The sequence below is a fragment of the Platalea leucorodia genome (assembly GCF_965183815.1).
Source record: "Platalea leucorodia genome assembly, chromosome: 5".
NCBI lineage: Eukaryota > Metazoa > Chordata > Aves > Pelecaniformes > Threskiornithidae > Platalea > Platalea leucorodia.
In genome coordinates this window covers 95548321-95567165 of record NC_138827.1, presented here as the reverse complement: position 1 = coordinate 95567165, position 18845 = coordinate 95548321, and the positions used below count along the sequence as shown (strand labels likewise).

The following is an 18845-nucleotide window of genomic DNA, read 5'->3' as shown; positions in this document are numbered from 1 at the left end:
TTAAAATACTGTCATCTCTTCCCCCAAATATTGTAATTCAACCTTTAATTTCACAGGGCAATAACACAGAGGAAGTTTAAGGCTGAAGTGACTATACCAAATTGAGTGATTATATCAGAATACCAAGTGTATACAGCCTGGGCAAACTGTCACTTCTATTAGAAAATAACAAAACCTGGAATAAAATCTGGAAGGGCTCAACCTAGTCCATTGACTATAATGAGAAAAAAAGAAGTACATAAAAGCTGAATTAATTCTCCTAACTCTGAGTTTACTTCTTGCATCTGCTGCAAAATGAGTGGACTGCTTGAGAAGCTCTGTAGGTGGGGGGGTAGGAGACATCTGAAAGAATGGCTTCCAGATACTCCAGAAGAGCCAAAACCTCTGTGGAGTTGACAGCATAAAACCCATGGAATATCGTGCAGTAATAGGATGGGTCAATGTCTCTGTATAGAATTAAACTTCTGCTAAAAGGCTCTCTCCTAAATACCCAAGCAAGCTGCACTACACTGATTGAACCAATTCTAGGAGGACAGTCTTCTATGACATCGTTTATGTGATTCAAATAATTATTTACATTCATCACATAAATTGTTTTGATTGTGCAAATTGCACCTCTCTCCAAAGCTTTGCCAAAGTATCTGTATTGGCAGAGCCTGGACATGGTGGGAAGTGGTAAGAGAGGATTGCTGGAATAGCGTTTTAAGTAATGCTCTTTGTAGTTAAATTTGTGTCAAATATCTGGAAGGCACTGAAAAAAAAAAAAAAAAAAAAGACATACAGAGGTCTGCCAAGAAGCCCAGAAAACACCCTTCACAAGAAGAGGGTGAAGAGATTATTTGGCTTAATGAGAAAAAGACATAAACTGACTGAGGGCTTTAATTGTAAGACACTGGAAAATGGAGGGTTCTCCAAAGTAACTGATTAAGCAATAACAAGACCCAAGCTCAGAAGCAATAATTAAAAAAAAAAAAAAAACAACACTAAAAAATACTGGAGGAAATAATAAGGAAATAAGGGGAAAACTACGAGCACCTAGAGGAGTTTATTATTGGTTCTAAGTTATCTAATGTCTTTATCAACTGCATAAAACACAATATAACACAGTAGCCAGTGAGAAAGAATGCAAATCTCAGCACCAAGGTGAGGTAGCTTTCTCATGTCTGATACCAAACAAAAGCAAGTATTTTACTGCAGGTATTTAACCCAGATTATAGAAAAATAATTAGGATGTCACATATTTATATATAAAGAATCTATAGAGCTTTGCTCTAGTATTTAAACACCACCCAGACCAGAAGAAAGAGAAGACCATCTGCCTTGCAGTGGATTACTGCTATGTGTCCAGTTTAGCTAAACAGCAGCGCGATCAGCTAATTTAGTTTATCATCTGGGAAGGCAACTTGTGCATGCTGCAATGTGCCCAAGGACCTCAGTGAGTCTAAATCTGTGCTGGGAGTCAAAGTCCAGCGGGTGCAGAGCAAAACTCCTTCCGAACCGCACAAAGGATTGAGGAGCATTTGGGGAGGCAATGAATAGAAACGCACACACAATAAGTGCATATGTGTGCATACATAAGTGTACATATATATACACACACTTTCCTTATTAGCACAATTTCTTCTTATCCTAAAAGCTCCAAAATATATAGGATCTGATCCAATCCTATAAATCTAAATTGAAAAAAGGTCATCCATTGGTGTGCTAAAACAGCTATAAATAGCTTCTGTCTTTATAAAAAAAAAACCCAACCCTAAACCAAACAAAACAAAACAAAACCACAAACAGACAAACAAAAAACCCACCATACCTAAAAAACCCAGACCTTAATGCAATTCTAAGGTGTCACTACTAGAGCCCGCAATAGGAAGCCCTCTAACGAATTCAATGGGGTTTAGACCAAAATGTGTGTTCCCAGTAAAGAGGCAAAAAGCACCGACCGCATTTATATTAATACCAGCCCTGCCACTTTGCAAGCACCATGCACCGATAAACCTTAAAAAGACGTAATTTCCAAGTTTAAACAATTTCTTTCCTTTAATATCTTCTCAAAGGCTTTTGAATTAGCAAATCTAATGTGTGTGGGAATAGGCAACACTTTATAGCAAGAAGTTACTTCTAACGGAAGTAGTCTGCTATGTCTATGGGTAACAAACCCCAGTATCTTTTCATTACAAAGGAGCTTATTGTTACCATACGACTTACTGTGGGATTTCATTTTGCCTCTTTGGTGATCCATCTGATCTATTAAGAAAAGCACTGAGGTATGGACAACATACACTTTATTGCAGTTTTATATTTTGGTAGTCCTTGCTGCTTCTGTTAGGCTACTGCCTATGAATTTCAAATAGTAACAAGGAAAAAGAAAAAAAAAAAAGTTTTTACCAAGTTTCTCACAGGATGAAAAATAAACTGTGAAGAAAATGAGGCAAGTTCAGAATCAGGTGTTAGAAGTGGTGCTGCATCCCGGGACACGACTGCTGCAGCAACGATCGCACAGAACAACACCTGGATCCACCAGCTCTAGCACCTACAAGCCACTACACAAATAAATCTTTGTATGAATACTATTAAAGTCCTTCTACGCATACTATGCAACATATTTATATATATATATTCATGACATATATATGAAACCCTTCAGCATGACTGTTTCTGTCCTATTAATTTTCATAGTTGAATCTAATGCAAAACTTAATAGTACTTCATCAGTGTTAATTAGTGTTGAGAATTAATCAGCAAATGTAAGAAATCGCTATTAGTTTTGCAGAAATGCATATAGAATTAAATAGAATTTAAATAGATGCTGATCTTTTTTAAAGAGTAGCAATTTAGAGATTACTTTCCTCTGATGGGATACTTCAATATTGAATATACAGAGATTAATGTTCAAGGGAACTTGTGTTGTGTTGAAGGGAAATGTTGCTAAAAATAGTAATATATATTTAACGAATATTTTTGCAGCAACCATAGTCTCAGAGAGAATTAAAGACACTTAAAATATCCATGACATCTGAGCTCTGTGATGTTTATACACTGTCCAGGTGGGATTATTTGTCCAGGGCTTCTTGTGCTCTGAGAGCTAAAAATTTCTTTAAATAAGAAATACGGTGTTTCACATCAAATTCTGTTATTACATGAGCATCTCCCCCTCAATGCTCGAGAAGTTCAAGGACCGCCTACAAAATCTGACACAAGGTGTGGGGTCCTAAAGAGAACTCTTATTTTTAATTTCTTCAGCAGCATAGTACCTTTTGATCACAATTAGAAATACAGTAAGCACAGAGAGATTTCTGTTGGCTATTTAATGCCGCTCACCTGATTCTTGAGATCCAGCTTTGGGCAGGGACGACCTCCATTGTAAGGCTTCTCCTTAAGCCACTTGGATCGGACTTTCACCCCCGGTCCACAAGAAGAGCTGCAAGGGGACCAACTGGACCAATCGCTTAATTTGCAATCAAACGGGCAAGGGATCGTGCAAGATTCTTCAATGTAACCTAAACCAAAAATTTAAGAAAGGTTTTAATCACTGCAACTAATGAACTCTGATCCTCTGATGTCTCACTGCAATCTGGGTAATCAACACAAAATGAGAACTTCTTAAAGAGAAGACATTTGGCAAACTGACAACGCCATCCCAACCCAAGATGATATTTGTAAAGAACAGCAGTGACTAAAACTAATTTCTACTTGGTTTAGTCCAATGACCACTAGGAAGGCTGCGATAAAACTGACTGATGTAAAGGAACAGTGGCAAAAGTATCTGTTGTGAAGCTGGTGGTCACCAAGAGGTGGTGATTATCTTCCCTATGAGATTGTGGCTATAATAAATTCTGAAAAACTAAGTGTACAGCCCAGTTTTGTACTCCTTTAGTATTATGCTAGCCCTCTCCAGAGCTGGCTCCGGCAGGGAGTTGGAGGCTCTCTTCCCAGGAGACAGAAGCAGAGGACGGTGGAGACACCAGAGCTGTGCTCCTGGCAGCTCCCTCAAGATGCACGAGGGACCTGCCCGCAGCCTGCCAGCTGGAGCCGCGCAGGATTTGTTCTTGGGAGAGGTAGATCAAACCTGCTACCCACTTCTTTCTGGTAGGTCTCTTTATACATCTTTCCCACTGTTTTGCCTGTTCTGGGTTTAATAAATGGCATTTTAAAGCTTTGCTTTCACCTTAACCTGGCTTGACATAAAAGTCCTACCAAGATCATAATCTCTCAAAATCAGAATACCACACATATGCACAATCAACATCTTGCTGAATTAAAACCCAACAGGGCTTCTCAGGGAAAAAACTAAGGTTCCTCCATATAGGCACAACCCCACAGCTGGTTTAGGAACTGGCATGTAGGAAGAGGGACTTTGCAGAGCTCAGCACTGGCCACGGAGCTCCTGGGATGCAGAAAGGCAGTGGAGGGTGGCCAAACCCTCAGGATCTCCAGGGAATTACTGGCACCAGTCTCGGGCTGGGAGCGTGAAATAGCTCCTGTACCTTCCTGCTTACCATGCTGCATTCATTCTTCTTGAGTTTCTATTACCTGCTTGTCATGTCCGTATGTACTATTTTAATTTAAGCAAAAAAGAGATTTCATGTTAGACCATGAAAGCCAGTGGCTGCTAAGATCAGCCTTCATTACAGGCAGCTTCGGCCCTCTGACAGCTCTGGCAATGATGGTCATGGAAATAACTGAATTTCAACCCTACCATATTTCTGATGTTTCTCATTTTTATGCCCTTTCTTTCTGTTTGGTTTTCATCGCACTAACACTCGCTCTATATTCCTTACCTACAGAATACCAAATTAGCTCATTCAATTACTCTTTTAAGAAGGGTTTCCACACTCTCTATCAAGGTGCCAGTCACTGCAACAGAAGGGAAAAAAACCCTCCGAAAACCCAGAAGCAGCTTCCCTCCAAAACCCCCCAGATAACAGCCCCAGACAACCGGGAAACACCGAGGCTGAGGCACGGCGATTATCCTGGCCTGGAGCTGGATTTACCAGCTCTGCCGTGTCCGAAACTGCTGCTGACCCCAAACCAGGACTGTGTTACATCCTGAGCATCGACCCACAGCAGCAATAACCTGCCTCCCCCCTGGTCTTCACACTGACGTCAACATCAAGAAAGGTTTCAGACTTATTTAGGCATCCCTCACCAGAAAATATCCTCCTTCTAGAAGTACAAGAAATACTGATGCTTTTGTTAACACTGCCTTAAAAAATGCTAGAAACAACAGTAGTTCCCTCCTTCAGTTCAATGATGCTCTATTTCTTCTCTCTTTTTCCTCCGTGATGGTACTGTTCCCTCTTCCTTTACGGCGGCCACCCCGTAGCCTGACAGCTGCCATCATTTCTCCCCAGTAACTGATGCTGTAACTCTTCCCCAAAGCTGCAGAACTGTCCCCATACGCTGTGCTCTGGTTTACTCTGCTACCTCTTACCTCGTGTTGTGTTGCCTTTTCATTTGCAGCTCCAAAGCCACTGGAATTGGGTATCTTAATTATTTCCGACCCAATCCATTACAGTGGTGTTCACAGGTTTGAGATAGTTCAACTTTGCATGTTTTGTATTCTCACCTGAGATTACACCCGTGCACACACATATACAAATATTTCCAAAATAGACTCGCTTTCTTCCCCCAAATTAAACTCCCAAATATCCCACTAATATTCTATTCCACCTGCTTAGGTTGCCACTCAAAGCAATTTATAATACATTATGATAAGTAAAAGAAATTTTCTCATGATAGATTTATGAGAAGCATTTCTTAGGCAGTTCTCCAAAGAGTTCTGTTCTACCACCGTATGAAATATCATTTTTCCTTGGGCTGTGTGACAGCCTAGGTAATTAACTCTCAACAGAAACAAAGAAAGTGCCTTGTTTCAAAGTAGGATTAGACAGAGGGGTTATCAACTTATCAGTGAAGGCAAAATGGGCTAAGCCTTTTGGCAGTTCAAGACCTACCTCTATAATAAAAAGAAATATAAGACAAAAAAAGGAATATAATACAAAAAACAAATATGAGAAAGAGGAAGGAAAAGATATAATAAACAAAACTAAAGAAACCTATTCTGTTTCATCCCAGAGAAGTGATACGGGGATCCCTCAGTGAACCACAGAATTTCTAAAGACATCCTGTTGCTAAGAGGCCAGCTGATTACTTTTGGAGTTTCCTCACCCATATTTCTAAATTACATTAAGTATAAACAAATAATGGCCAGCCAGCAGAGCATTAAATTACCATACTGCCCAGAGGAAGCCAATTCTCCATACTGAACAATGCTACAGAATCAAAATGGGAACGTAACTTTCTTTCAAGCTCTTCTCACAGGCTGCCATTATTTCTTCTATCAATCACTTGAGGTTAATCCTATGCCAAGATACCCATGGATCAAAGATTTCATTCAACAAAAATCTTCCTCCAAAAATCTTTATGTGGTATATCCTCTCTGCTGTGACAGAGAATGTCTTTATGGCTATCTTTTTATGAGAAACTAGTAAATGTTGTTGTACTCAGCTCATCCATTGCCTATGAGAACAGGATATTTGTTTTTCTCTGTAGGAGCCAAGCAATGGCTGCCATTGTCAGGGGGCTGAAGAGACTTCAGTTTGGATACCCACAATAATCCTAGTATTGGCATTCCTAGAAAACTTATAGCATTGCTATGGTGCATAATACAAAATAATAAAAAAAAAATAACAAGGGAGGTATGCTATTAAAACAATCTGTTAATAAAGAATTCCACATTCTGGCTATTATCCAGAGAAATACTTCTTATCGTAACAGAATATGAACAAAGGAAACAGCATAAACACATTTCTGAGTTACTGTCACTCAGCTTGGGGAGACTAACTCAAGGTTGAGTTTATGCAGCTGGTTTTGTCAGTGTCATCCTTGAACATCTCGCTCATCCATCACATTCCCTGTTTTCCTCTCCTCTGCAGAACCTGGCACCAAGAATGCGTTGAGTTTCCAAGACCTTCTATGGAAAAAGATGTCCTCTTCTCCCCAGCCCTGCTCAACCGGCTTTCCACGCGTTCTTATATTATTTCTTGACGCTTCCTTTAACCTCTTTTTTTAATTCCCGAAAAATCTCAAATACTATTAAAATAAAGCTCATTTAAGTTAGAAACAACAGATGAGAGCCTCTGTCCTACCTGAACCGACAGCAGGCTCCTGAAGGCCACAGAGCTGGAACTGCACATGCAGATGTCGGAGGAGGTAGCGACAGAAACACCAGTCCGTGGGATATTTAAGTAGGCACTTTGAAACATACTACTAGGAATAGTCCTGAATTGGCAGGAAAAATTGAGCTAGATGATCAAATAAGCCTTTTCTATGTTTAAGTGCTATTGTTCTACTACTGAGACACTGCCAACGTAATGGGATGAACAAATGCATTTACCTAGGCTGCACAGCTCATTTTACTATTATTTATTCATTAAGAACAATGTGCTTGTTGCTCTACAAGCCACAAATGGAGTCTCTTCCCTAAAGTGCCTACAATAAACAAAGCACCCACAGATTACACAGGATGCACTGGGAAGGCTCAAACACACGATGTCGCAACCATTACTCGTCTTATTTCTTCTGTGCAGCCCAAGAGACAAAGCAATAGCAGGTGGGTTAATAAAGTGAGGACGATGGTCTGGTGGGTGTCGGAGGTTAAGGCTCAAATACAGGGTGTGAAAACTGTTATTGTCTCATTTTTGCTGTGCAACCCAAAAGAGCCAAGGCAATAGGAGGCAGCTGGATGATGGGCTGGTGGGTGTCAGCGGTGCAGAAGCACGAAGAGGCGGTGGATTGCACTGCAGCACTGGGGAGGGAGTTTGACAGTAGCACAATTTCTTTCCCACCTACACAAGGCACCACACATATCACACCAGGCACAGCCAGCGAGGGGCTGCAGTGTCCTTCCGTGTCCCGCTCTGTATTTGCAAACGGATTGTGGTGGGAGAAGCAGGCGATTAGTAGGTTTACAAGCTAATGTAAGACACTGGCATCCACCTGATTGTGGCACTTCCAAATGATAAAATTGCTGCGGGTGTAAGGTCTGCACACAGCGTTAAACAACAGTGCCAACAGGAGTCCAAGAGGCTGACTTAAAAGTGATTTGAAAATAAACAACATTTCTCCAGCAGCTTTGGAAACAGATGCACTTCTAATTGAATTGGCTTTAAACTCATTTGTATCCTCTCTAACATATTTCATCATTTCAATTAACAAACTTCTAGCAGTTCTACCCTTGTTAGTAAACCTTGAGGTGCTTCATAAAACTCAAGGTCATTACTATGAGAGGGACAATTCTGTGCATCACCGCAACTGCCACTGGTAATAACACCAGTAATTTCCCTTGGAAGTCTACAGGATAAAAGAGATCACCCTTTAACAAACAAGGCAGCAGCAGAGTGGACAGTGACACAAGAGAAATGTTTCTAATTACACAGATCAAAGGTAGAGGACAAAAAATTGATTCACTTTGCAATTAATATTTACATTCATTTGGTTACTGACTGTGAAATATGTAGAATAACACCAGTAAATTCATGTGGTGCTAAAAGTCTAATAGCTAAAGACTTTATAAGGGAGACCTGGTGGACCATGGCACTCGGTGGGCCAGATTCTGCTCAGCTGAAGCTTTGGGATCTCTTACAAAGCAAACCTCATGTTTTAACTCAGGTTAAAATTCAGCATCGAGCGCAGACTGCAGTTAAGAGACTAACTCTACCAGCTGATCACAGCCCTGCAGTTGGGGCTTTCCCAACATGCCACGGATAAGGCAACCACCGGCCATGGGCCACATGGCATGACCGAAGGCCCCAGAAGCTTGTGAGCTACAAGGGGAGCACCTCGTCCTAAGCACTCCAAAGTCCAAACATTTAAATCTTGCTTCAAGGGAGAACATTATTAACTGAAGGAAACTAACTGGGAGTCTTAAAGTTGCTAACAACTTCAGTTGCATCTGAAAAGGATGCAATATTGCCATGGAACAATGTTTAATCTTTTTTTTTAATATATGCAAAGATTTGAGAGATTTTATGTATTATTAGTCTGCTAGCTGGGAAATTTAAGAGATAATCTAATGAATACATTGAGTAAATGCACAACCAAAAAACACAGCAAAAGTAACTTTTACATCAAATAATTTGCAAAGCTCAAATAATGGACCTCCTTAGCTAATTTATTCCCACTTGCTCTTCTCAACAGAGGCACATGCTCTCGTTATCTCCTAGCAGACTGATTATAGATTCTGAATAGACCAGAGAGGACTTGTAAAAAACACTGGTAAGTTTAACTCAACATTATTGTTATTGAAATTCATCCAAAGGTTGGATTTATTGCTCAATTTCACCGTCTCTACAAATCCTGACGAGGCAGTTGGGTTGATGCTGACTTTGCGTTATGATTCCTAATTTCTTTTGATTTTGCATTAGTCTTCTTCCTTAAAGAACTTGCAAGCTTACACTTTGAGTTACATACAAACCGTAACAGTTGATATATTTAATATTTTAACTAAATAAGGAAATCTCCATTAATTAGCACATTCCTTGTAACAGACTGCAGAACAAACTGAGAACTCTTCGAGAGAAGAGAGACTCATCTGCTGCCTTCTGAGTGCAAATAAATAGTGCAAATAAATAGGACTTCACAGCGTACGTTCATCTCGCAGGGAACTTTCGATGCAGACAGGCAGAAATCCACTGCACGAACCCGGCTGGGCTCCAAACCCGGTTGTGGAAATGATTCCCCCTCCTCCTGGGGCTGCTCCCCCGCAGTGAAGGGCTGGGCCGGCTGCTTGGGAGCCCTGACGTCTACAAGTCCTTACTCAAATAAAAAAATCATCCACTGGGATCAATAGCAGTTAGGGTAGCAGCTCAGCTGTGATTTTCTATATACTTTGCTCATCACACTGCCACTGGGAAAATCATCTGCTTTGTCCAAACAAAACTGAGTAGCTTTTTTCTTCTTTATCAGTGTCCTCATCCTCTGTATATCAGGAAAGAAACTCATCTCAGTGTACTTTATTATGAATTGTTTAGCACGTGTGTTCTTTAGGCTACTCAATTCATAGTAAAAGCAGATTTTTAAAACAAACCTGAGACTGTGTTTATTTTTTATTATTATTATGAGATTTATATAATAAAATAAGGCTTTTTTAAATGGCTGAACATCATGAAGGCAAAATTAAATTGTCCACAGACTGTCAAATTCCCCTCTTTCTCCGACATCTGACTTCTCTCAGAGGCCCAATTGCACAGTAGCTCTGAAAACAGATGTACATTGCAGAGTGCCCTGAAGATCAATACAGACTTGAGCAATTTGGACAAGGCGGGAAGCGTCTTCCAGAGCCAAGGGTCCATCACTGGGAGAAAACTGCCACCAAATGTCACCAAAAATATCTGCCCCCATCAGTAAATCATATATGGCCTGAAGGCTGATGGTTTCAGGCTCTGCTGGAGCACACTAAGAAACTCAATTTCAGAGTTTGGGGCCCTCCGTGGAGAGCATCTTTCTGCCAGTTTCTAAAGACGTTAGGCACTGTCAACACAACATGCCACCTCATTTCAGCTGCCAAGCTGCGACCCCAAGACACAGACAAGCCTCATTTAGACAACTCCCCCTCGGACAACAGCGCGACGGTTTCCCTTTTACAGACCGGGAAACGCTTCTGCATTTCCTCGTATCCTGATAATTAGCAAGTATTGTGCATTATAATACTGCTCTTATTTCAGACAAAATAAACCACCAGATGACTCCGCAGAAGTAAGGAACACAAAGCAATTAGATCCATGTGCAATTAATATTATCAAGAAGGCTCATAACAACATGAAAAAACCCTTTGCTTTGTTTTTTTTTTTTTCTTTAAATGTACATTCCTAGTACTTTAACTTACAGACTCGTGAGGTATGATCAAGTGGAAGGGCCTCTGTCCAAGAGCAGGTCAGGCAGGCACGGAAAAGGCAGGGAGCAGCTTCTGAGCCCGCAGCGACCTCCGCAGCCTCCCTCCCCGCCGTCACGGGAGGCGAGCGACACAGTGACCCCTCAGATCAATCCATTTAAATCAATACACTGCCTCAGCTCCTTCTCGTCTCATCGACACTAAATGAGAAACCTAACTACACGCTTTAATTATACTGGCGCTGTTTTAAAGATGCCACTAACCATTACCGACATTAGGAAGATCTGTGAGCGCTTTTGCGAACGCCAGGTAGCTGCCGTGAGGTCCAGCCCGCTCGGATAAGGAGTTTCACTCCTGCTATTAGAGGTCACCTTGATATAGCGGCAGGGAGACAAAGGCATCCGACCTTCTTAAATAAAGCTGTACTATAAAAAACATCTGATGGAAACAGGATTTTAAGAAAGGGAACAGTCCTGGTTTTCCACAGCTTCAGCACGGGGAGAGCGGCACAACTCATTTAGATGATGGAAAACCTTGAGATGGAAATAGGACGTTTTTGTGACGTTAGCAGGCCCCAGCACAGCGTACTGATGTACTGAATTCCTGATAGACTTTTGTTTCAATTTTGCAGCGTGACTTTGAGCACTCTGGTTGTGTAGTTCAATCTCCTCTGCTGGAGGACTTCAATGAATTCAGACAGAAGCAGAAAGCGATGCAATCTTGTTGAATAATACGATTTTTAATGGTCACTCCTCCGTGTTACCAAATACAAATGAGATCCAAGATTTCACAGAGGGAGTCTCTGTCTGTAGCGAGGGATATTAGAAGTTTTGCAAACCAAGCCCAATGATTTAATTTACACCATCCTCATTTGCAAACCTTGGAGGACAGAGATTTCCAAGTATACCTCAGACCCAGGAGTAGACTAAGATAGGATAAATTCTCAGTTACTCATCAATATCATTATGATAATCCTTAGAGCAGACCGAGCTGAAGTTTAATGTTATCCACCTTTCCTAATGCAGGCTCACTTCCTCAAATCTTCTATATTCAGATGTTGCTATGTTTCTGAGTTGGTCTCCCAAACTCTTTGATCAAGCAGGCTACATCAGGCACCTTAAAAGATATCCACTACATGCCCCCCTCCCCCTGTCATGCTAACTGTATCGCTGTATGCAGCGCTCCAGCAAACTCATTGCTACTCAGGCAGTCAGCTCATTTTATTCAGACACTGGCCTATGTGCAAAAACTGGAATTCTTATTTTTGTAGGATTCTTGTTTCATACAAGCAGAAACACATGATGTTGCTTCTGAAGATATTCAGAATATGTCGGATGTGAAACCCTTTAACTCTCACTAAAACGCCTACTATGTCCAGTTACCACAGGGCTCCCCACCAGCAGTAAAGATATGAAACTGTGACTTTCCACTTAAATATGATTTGTCATCCATTTACTTCCCTGAAAGTCCTGCTCATCAGATCTGTATAAAGGCAATCAGGTTAAAAAACATTATTAAAAAACCCACGTAAGACAGGAGAGGAATCCTGTGAACTATCACCAGTACATGTCACTTCCCAGTACAGCTACGCAGGTCCCAAAGGGATCGTGAAGTTCTCCACGAGCAGGAAAAATGTAGAGGTCTTAACACCAGAGTACATAATTCATGAAACGGCTTAGGCTGAAATGGTATTTCTTCATACTTCCCATATAACATACTAAATGGAATGACACATAGGGAGAGAAAAATGTTAATTCTAAATCTGTCCCTGTGTGGTAACATTTATTAGAGCTTTGCTTCATAACAAGCTGTATTTGTGACAAATGCATTATTAAGGCCGAAGAGATACGCCACGTTTCAGAGAGATGCTCTTACTGTAGCCTACTGCAGATATCAGGGCAGTAGATTGCCCAGTGCATTAACTTGCTATCAAAGGTCTCCTAAACCTCCGACAGACTATTTCAACACCAAATTACTATTTCTACACTAAAAACATTCCCAACTCTCATGGAAGACCTTCAATCAACCTGTCGAAAACAGAGAAAAACTGACCAAGCCTAATAATAAAAACAAAAGGCACGGACATGAGCAAGGGTGGGCGGAGGTGGTCCGGCAAGGGGAGGCTGACGGCGATCGTCAAACACAAGAAAGCCTGTTCAAGGTTAGTAAAAATTCATTCCTTCACATAGTCTAGTACTGCCGCCTCTTCAAAAGGGTCATTTTATGGAATGCAGCAAAAAGCATAAAAGAAATTTGGGCGAAAAGACATGCTATAAACATTTATATTTAGAGCCAAGGAGTAACAACAGGCGTCACTATGACTAAATGCAGCACCTACAGAGGATGCTGCTCAAATACCTAATCCCCTCTTTCCTCATAAGATGCATGTTTGCTTTCTGTAAGAAGATAAAGATCTAGAAGAATGTGCATTTCTATGTACTTGCCTCAGGGGAAGGCTTACCTTGTTTTAAATAAACTTCTTTGATAGCCAGTTTGACCCATTCAGAAATAACTTTTTTGATGGCTGTTTACCTTTGATTCTGTTGCCAGAAAAACAGAGAAGAGCAATGTCTGAAGAGTTGTCTTGTGATCCAATTTCATTTGATAAGTCTTTTAACATCCAGAAAGGAAGAACTGTGGCCAAATTTTCTTATGATGAATAGATTTTGGAAAAAAGGAAAGGAAAAGATAGGGAATAAATCAATGTTCTTTGAGCACTCTTATGACAGCAAAATGTAAAAATCCTATAGTCAAACAAGAAATGGAGGGCAGGTCCTTTATGGGCTCTGCTTCTGTGCTCATAGCTCCCCTGGCAGCCACAGCTGTAATTAAGAATGTCACTGCACACCCAAGGAGATGTGCAGAAATGTTGGAGGGAGGTCCAAAGGAGAACCCAGCTGGGATTTCAGGGCTAAATTTAGAAGCTATTTAGCTTCGAGATAGCAGAAAACCTGTCAAAGGTGACAGTGCCTTTGAAGAGTCCTGAAGTGGGGACAGGAGGGTAGGACAGCCCCGTCTGCAGCTGGCAGCACTTTTCAGGCACCCGTGATCCAAACCCAGCCTTAATTCCCATGCCAGGGGGTGGGATGGACAGAAAATAAGGTGAATTTTTAGCTAAAACTTCTTCCTCAAGCAGTCTTTGAAAAGCTTTGGCCTGGTAAGTAATACAGTCATTTTTCTGTAACAAAAAGGCCACAGAGAGATCTACTACAGAGACACACAGGGGAAACCACAGAAACAGGAGTATTGTAATATTTAATTAAACCCAAATGCCAAAAGAAGGGTAGGGTAGCCTGAACACGGGGTCTACATGTTATCATTAACTGATGGTGCCAAGACCACCTACTGCTCCCACACTTTTAGGGAGGAGGAGGCATCCCGAGGCTGTCACGTGTGGGCTCTGGAGCTGGGAGGAGGCCAGCCTAGGCAGGGTCGCCCATTTTCCTTGTAAAAGAAATGAGGCTGCCAAGAATGAGGCCTCCAGAAATGAGGCCTCATTCATAAGATGTTTGTGAGATGCTGCTTTATGGAAGTACAGCAACCACCCAAAACTGGTTGGAGTCTGGAATTAATGGTTTGTGCTAAAAAATGAAATTTCAATATACAATTTCATTTAGACTAAGAATGAAATTAAATGCTTGAGAATATTTTCAAAAACATAGGTGAATGTTTCTATTTCTGGAGATTTTCAAAACAAAATCGGAGATTTCTGAAACAATTTCATTCTTCAAAATAAAATTTACCAGATATGGAAAAATGTATACTGCAGTAATTGCCAGAATAGATACACTTTCAAAAATAAACAAGCATGTATTCAATATAGCTTTTTTCTTCCAAAACTGCTACCTTGTAGAAAAGGTAAGTTTTGCTATCAGTCCACCATAAACTTGGGTCACATTTCTTTAACTCCTCAAGCTCTGCTTATAGTTTTTTGACATACACAAATATAATTTTGCAGAAAGATTATTAAAATCTAGTGATTAAAAGCTACCTGAAAATGGGTCATTTTCTCCTAAAATGCCAGTGCAGGCATTCGCACACGGCAGGGTTTCAGAGCAGTCCTTGTGTTCACTCACAGGGAGGTCACGCAATGTCGATCAAGCTGGTGGCCAGGATTTTCACATAAGGGAGCGTAAACCCCAGAGGAACACCCCAGGTAGAAATACAGCACTACTCGGGACTGACCTTTCAGAAAAACAAACTTCATGAGACTTGATACTACCTGGTTTTCAGTAGTAGGAGCTGAAATTCCTGATCCATGACCTTTGCATGCTGTCCTAAATCTCCCAACACTGGGGACACGGCTCATCGGGACAGAAGCAGCACTGTCACTGCTGGCACACGCCGCCCTGATGTGCCTCGGAGCAGGGAACATCCCTCCAGCAACCACAAAAACTATGAGTTTCACCTCACCAAAATTTTTAACTCCTCCTGATGCATCTGTTTGCTCGTCCCACCTGTTTGGGGTTAAAGCTGACATTTTCAAGGAGTGACCTTGTCAGCAGTATTCCCAGTGGCAGTGTTACGTCGACCTGACTGGGAGGAACCGAGTGACACCCCTGCACCAGCAAGTGCCTGGGAACCCTCTGAGCAACCCCAGTCCTCTTTGATTTGTCCACCCACAACTAAACCACATACAAGAAAACACTGCACTGCTGAGAATAAGGAGGGATATGAGCATCCCTGCCGTGCCCTTCATAAATTTAGAGATAATTAAAGCTTTTTTAAGGTGACTGTAGGTTGAAGCTAACCGCTCTGTGATTTAAAGCCAGGATCTATTTGTCTGTTGTGTCTTTCTTCTAGGTTCCTGTTGTTGCGAGCACAGCAGAATTTGAATAGTATAAGCGCTCTTCATAAATTCCTGCTTTCCATAAATTGCCCGTTGGATCAAAAGCAGAATCTCTGTGCAAGAGCACAGAAATCTCCAGCCTTTGATTTGGAACAGATGAGGCACCCTGTGTTCCTCTAAGATTAAAAAAACCCTGTTGGCACAGCACACAAAAAAAGAGAGGCAAAGGAACTACATGAAATAATTCAAAACAAAGAAGGTGGAAATTCAAAACCAGTGCGAGGAACTCAGATGACAGACTGAAAAGCGGATGAACTGCAATTAAGAGCACAATTTCATGTCCAAAGAGGATGCTCCAAACACCAGCCAGAGAACGGAGACCCTCGGGACTAGCAGTGAGCTGAACACAATATAAACCAGTCTTCTGGTGGGAAGACAGATTAAGGCAAATTATCAGTTACATTTTTGTAATGTAGTTAGAGATAGTTACCTCTATCCATAATTTCATAAGTGCATTTCCAAATTAAAGGAAGGAAAAGAAGAGTGAACCAAATCCAGGAAAAAAGAATTCGCTCAATTTGGAAACTGCAGGTCACTCATTTCTTGAGCTTATTGAATGGGCCATCAAGGAAAATGATGACACCACTAAAATAAAGCAGTACACTAATCACAAAAGCCAGTCATGAAAAAAAGCTACAGTGTGTTTTTTCTGGACATCAGAGAAAAGGTTTGGTAGAGAAAGGAATAAAATTCAGAAAAGTCTGGGATTTGTATTTTTAAGCTTGTCATATCTAACGATCATGAGCTAATCCAAGATTAAATTGCAGTGAGAACAGGTAAACTAGTCAAGGTGTGACCTGTGTACCCACGACAGCTGACCCAAAGTATTCACACAAGCTGTGCTCAGCTGTGCTGGGTCAGGGCAGAGGCTCCTCCAGCCCCGGTCTCAGGTCCTGACAGAGGCCCACAGCAGAAACCGCAGAAGACCAGGCAAGCTAACAGTGCATTTCCATTAAGTCAAAGCTGGAATGCTTTTGTCTTCACTGTTTTTGGACCTTGGGATACTCTGGATGCGATAACTACATCAATGGCGAAAAGATCCATTCCCTATTGAGAAGGTATGCTTAAAGGGTTAATATATTTGCAGATAATAGGCTTAGGAGAGTTGGAGCCTAGACTGCTTACAAACACAGATGAACAGACTTTAATGTTTTTTTGATTTGGGGTTTTTTTCCCCTAAGTTGCAAATGCAGAATTGCTCACAAAACTCAGTGGAAGATCAGGGCCTCAGACCCTGAATCCCTCTGAGCAGCGATTAATTTCTACATTAGACTCAAACTCACAGTACATTCACTTGATAACTATGATACATTCACATAATAAGTCACATTGACACGAGTCAACTAAACCCTACTGAAGTGTTAAGTTCAACAGCCAGGTTTCAGTCAGGGAAAGTGAAAATCATTGCTGTGAGAAGGCAAGAGCCCAAAGTCTGCTCTCTAGAAACGCTACAAACTCACCTATTCTATTCTATACCATTTTTATTGTCTTATACCTTGTACTCATGGCATTATCAAGTCTGGGACAAACTTAAATCTACTTCTAAGGCAAAGTTTGCATCCTTACATCTGTCCTTTTACACTTTGTAAAAGTTCTTCAAAAGGACCCAGCAAAGAACTGAGGTCTAAATCTTAGAGCTTCTCACTTTTGTCCTGGTTCAAGGGAAAGGAAGAGCACTGTCCTGCAAAAGGAAAAGAGCAGGAAACAAAGAGAAGTCAGAAGACCTGAAAGAAAGCGGAACAAGCTTACCCCCACAGCTCATACAGCAAGAACGATGCCTAGATATCACAGTGATTGGCATTCGATATATAAGGCAATAGCTTAATCAGCCATAAAAATGGTCAGCTAGCAAATGTTAAAAGGTCACCTGATACTAATTGTGAACAAGACAAACTGAGCTGCTTAAAAAAAACCTGTCATGAATAATTTCTCAGGGTTTAGCAATTCTGCATGCTTCTGTAATTTGCTCTTCTCTATTATGGTTGAATAACATTCTGCTAATTATTAATTGGATAATGATTTGTTTCTATCACTAATTCAATAATGTGTTCAGAAGTGCATTTTGAAAGCTCCCAGCTCTAGAGACCATAAATATAGGGCTTATCTTCACTTAACTGCTCTGGTTGGAAGGCAGGTCCCAAGTGATGGAAGTGGAGCTTAAGGAGCTTTCTGCCCGCTTCTGGGCACTCTATACCCAAAGCCACCGAAATATCCATGTCCTCCGGAGACCGAGGCAATGCTGCTTCCCCGCTCACCTTGCAGAGAACAGGTGTCCAACACTGGGTAGCAATTAGGAGCTTATACATCCTGGATACTAAACAGGGGTCTGGCTGGAGATGAATAGTTTGCCCTTAGGGGAACTCTTAGAGATATCGAGAAAGTGGAAATATCTCACCCCTCCTTTACATCCCGCTTCCACACCTAAGGGTCTTGAGAGCACTCTGTAACTAGACTGTAGGAGGAATGGCATAGGGCAGGGCGCTGCTGTACCGTACCGACCACCCTCTGGCCTCTGACATGGGTCCTGTGCCAGGGCCCCATTGCAATCATTTCTGCTCAGACAAAAAGCTGAAGACAAGAAAGCCAACAATAATCCCCTTGAGCTACCACTCCCTACTACCTCCCTGAGAGAAGCCAGACCATTAAAAATGCCACATAAATATCACTGACAGAAAACAGGCTTCAAGGTTATTCAAAAAAGCCCCACGCATAGACAACCTCCTCTTTTTAATAGTGATAAAAGCCCTGAGTTTTTCAAAAGAGCAAGTCACGGCACAGGCAAACCCACCTTTCAAAACCGAACAGCTCCCTTTTCACAGAAGAAAAGGTAATGTTGTGGGGGAAAGGTATAGCGTTCCTCCTTCATGGGCCACAGAGGCATAATCAATTGGTACAACAGCACATTGTTGAAACACAAACCACGGAAAGCTGCTTTATGAATCCGTGCAGCCAGCTGGAACAGCCATCAACAGCTGCGAGAGGAATTCACTCCAGGACTGAATCACTTCATTAGGGTGGGGTTTTTTCCCTTTTATTACATGTGGCTCAGGCTGCTGATCCTCATCCTGAAGACCCTCCACCGAGCAGCCCCACTTTTTTCTCTGC

The 18845-nt window shown here is 41.5% G+C and overlaps 1 protein-coding gene across 1 annotated transcript in view; it reads right to left on the bottom strand.

Annotated features, from left to right (window-relative positions):
• Positions 1-18845, bottom strand: part of THSD7B (thrombospondin type 1 domain containing 7B) — a gene marked incomplete at its 3' end in the record, with an annotated part of 273337 nt that overhangs the window by 81183 nt on the left and 173309 nt on the right. The window contains exon 15 of the mRNA XM_082312579.1: positions 3319-3497. Within this exon, the coding sequence (XP_082168705.1) occupies positions 3319-3497 (179 nt within the window). The remainder of the gene's footprint in view (positions 1-3318; positions 3498-18845) is intronic.